At 33.5% G+C, this 3,139-nt stretch overlaps 1 protein-coding gene across 1 annotated transcript; it reads left to right on the top strand.

The window, feature by feature from the left end:
* The first annotated feature begins 1,143 nt into the window (after positions 1 to 1,143).
* LOC122074339 (protein FAR1-RELATED SEQUENCE 5-like) lies at positions 1,144 to 1,614 on the top strand. The gene has a single exon (XM_042639164.1). The coding sequence runs from the start codon at positions 1,144 to 1,146 to the stop codon at positions 1,612 to 1,614; it is 471 nt and encodes a 156-aa protein (XP_042495098.1).
* The last annotated feature ends 1,525 nt before the right edge of the window (positions 1,615 to 3,139 follow it).

The following is a 3,139-nucleotide window of genomic DNA, read 5'->3' as shown; positions in this document are numbered from 1 at the left end:
CCAATCTTGGAACCTTCTCTATGATAGCTCATGCCGTAGCTGATTCACTCTTCAAATTTACTTACAAACTATCCAATAGAATTCTTGTTATGTAGACAACCTCTTTAGTTTGACCTGCTTTTGTTGAAGTTGGGTCAATGCTTCACGACTTTTAGTGTGTTTGTTCTTGTAGGACCAAGTTTTACTGGAATTTATATATGTTAAGGGAATGATATAAATTCAGTGTGTTTGTTCAATTAAATTCAGTGTGTTAGGAGAACAATCCCTTAAGATAAATACCTATGTAGAGTTTTCACCCCACTTATCATCTGAGCTACCAGCCGGCTCAACCTATGCTCCCTTAAGATAAATACCTAGGCCTCCCCTGGATTTTAGAAGAACTATGAAGCATTCATTTGAGTATTATAATTAAGAAAGCCTATGCCAAGTTGGTTATTTGGGAGGGAAAGGAATGATGACTCCAATAGTTAAGAGAGATTCTTGTAAACGCAAATGTCTCAACTCTATTAAAATATGCCATTTCTTTCCTTCTCAAAAGAAAACCCAAAAGAAGGGAGATGACAGTTAATTGGGTGAAGTATATGAGGTAATATACAAGCCAAAATGAAAATGAAGAGAAATTTCACAAAAAGGTTGTGTTTGTATGCATTTTCTACACTATTTCTATGCACATAACTAACTTTGAACAATTCAAAATATTCAAGGGCAACCTGTAGGATTTCTCCTTTCGTCAACACCATAAACTGAATTTCATATTCGTATACAAAAATTCTATCTAATGATCTTTGCATCTACTTCACAGCCACATTGAATATATATTTTTTTACTATATTTATAATGTTTCCTTGGGGAAAAAGCCATAGTTCAGAGCATCAAAAGTGAATGTCTGTTTCATCTTTCTGAAATATTTAAATTAAATACTATTGGATATTGTAATGTGTATTTAGCATCAAATAGAAGTGAGAAAAGAGACTAAACATTAAATTTTTGCATGTTGTTTAATACTTTCCTTTATGCCCCCCATTTTTTTATATTATTTTTTTGGATTATACTGTAAAGTGTTCTCATACTATACCTTCTTTATTTTTTGGGTTAAAGCTATGTTTCTTCTTTACTTCAATTGCTCAATATTTAGGCAAAAAAATGGAAGATCCAATAACTACACATAGTGAGATTAATATGGTGTTTAATTCTGAACAAGAGGCATATGATTTCTACAATGGATATGGAGGAACAAAGGGGTTTAGTGTTAGAAGAGATTGGGAACATAAGAGTATCAAAGATAACAAGACCATTACATCAAGGGTATTTGTATGTAATAAACAAGGAAAAAAGAAACTAGACAAGAGAGATGATAACATTGTCAAGCCTCGAACGGAGATAAGAACTGATTATCTCGCACGGATGAGAATTAAATTGAATATTGATGGGATGTACAATTGCATTGAATTTGTTGAAGAACACAATCATGAACTTCACTTGCCATCTACTAGGAATGTTTCTGAATTTCATGCATTTGAAATTGATCTCGCAGATGACTCTGGTATTAGACCTAAGGACATGTTTAAGTACATGAGTAGGGATGCAGGTGGCAACAGAGCATTGGGCACCTAAAGGAAGATCAAAAGAATTATCTTCGAACTAAGTGTCAATGAGACCTTCGTTATGGTGAAGCCGGGTGTTTGCTACTATATTTTGAAAATCAAGTTAGGATAAATCCATTATTTACTTACTTATTGCATTTGGATAATGATGAGTCGATAACTAACATATTTTGGGCCGATCCAAAGATGAGAATTGATTATGCATAGTTTGGTATGTTGTTAGCTTTGATACAACATTTTCTACGAACAAAGATTCTAGACCTTTTGGGATATTTATTGGATTCAATCATCATAGGGGAATCGTCATATTTTGGGCTACACTTTTGTATGATGAGACGGATGATTCGTTCAAAATGGTTGTTTGAGGTTTTTCTTGAAGCTCATAGACAAAAGAAGCCAATAACTATTTTCACAGATCAAGATACTACAATGTGGAAGGCTTTTACTGAGGTGTTACCTGAGACAAGGCAAGACTTGTGTACATGACACCTAATGCAAAATGTCATAAAGCATATGGGCAACATGATGAAAGATGGCTCAAAATTTTTAGCAGATTTGAAGAAGTGTATGTTTCATTATGATGATGAATCACGATTTGAAATTGCATGGGATAAACTAAGGAGTGATCATTAGATTGAAGAAAATTCATGGTTAGACCATATTTATTGTCTTAAATATAACTGGGCCAAGTGCTACATGAAGGAAACATTGACTATAGGAATGCAGAGTACACAATTAAGTGAAAGTATAAATGGTGACATGAAAGATTACTTAAGTTCAACTCTTGACCTTGTACAATTTTTTAAGCACTTCGAAAGGGTTGTGGCTGACAAGCGTGCTAATGAGTTGAAGGCAAAGTTTGATGCAAGAAATAAACTTCCAAGAAATTTATTCAAAAAATCACCTATTATGAATCAAGCAACAAGAGTTTACACTCCTAAAATATTTGAGAAACTTCAGAAACAGTATGAATGGATTCCAGCATGCTACATTAAGAAATTTATTCAGAATGTCACATGTTATGAATATGTAGTCTCAACATTTGGAAAAGAAGCTGAATGTACAGTGTCATGCAACCTAAATGAGTATATGATTCGTTGTAGTTGTAGAAAATTTGAGACATTCGGCATTCTTTGTCGGCATGTTTTTAAAGTTCTAGATTTTATGATTTCAAATATATTTCAGATGCATATGTATTGAGATGGACAGACAACAAGAAATATAGTTGTACATGATACTGAAGGAAAAGTTGTTGTGGAAGAAGTCAACTTGGATTGTTCACAAAGGTATAGGCGTATTTGTCCTAAACTGGTTAGGATTGCAGTAGTAGCATCAAATTCATTTGAGGGTTATGCTTATGTGGATAATGTTGCTGATGAGATATATAAACATCTGGAAAGTATGAATATTAGCTTTGATGGGCAAGATGATGAAAGGGTTCTAGTTAACGATACTATTGTCAACAATAGAGTAACTCTCAAGAAAAAAGATGGTCCAAAAGAAGGTGGTAGATGCAAGAAGAGTTTAGTGGAAAA

Source organism: Macadamia integrifolia, chromosome 3, assembly GCF_013358625.1.
Source record: "Macadamia integrifolia cultivar HAES 741 chromosome 3, SCU_Mint_v3, whole genome shotgun sequence".
Taxonomy (NCBI): Eukaryota; Viridiplantae; Streptophyta; class Magnoliopsida; order Proteales; family Proteaceae; genus Macadamia; species Macadamia integrifolia.
The sequence above is the reverse complement of the archived record's forward strand: the minus strand, read 5'-3'. Positions and strand labels throughout refer to the sequence as shown.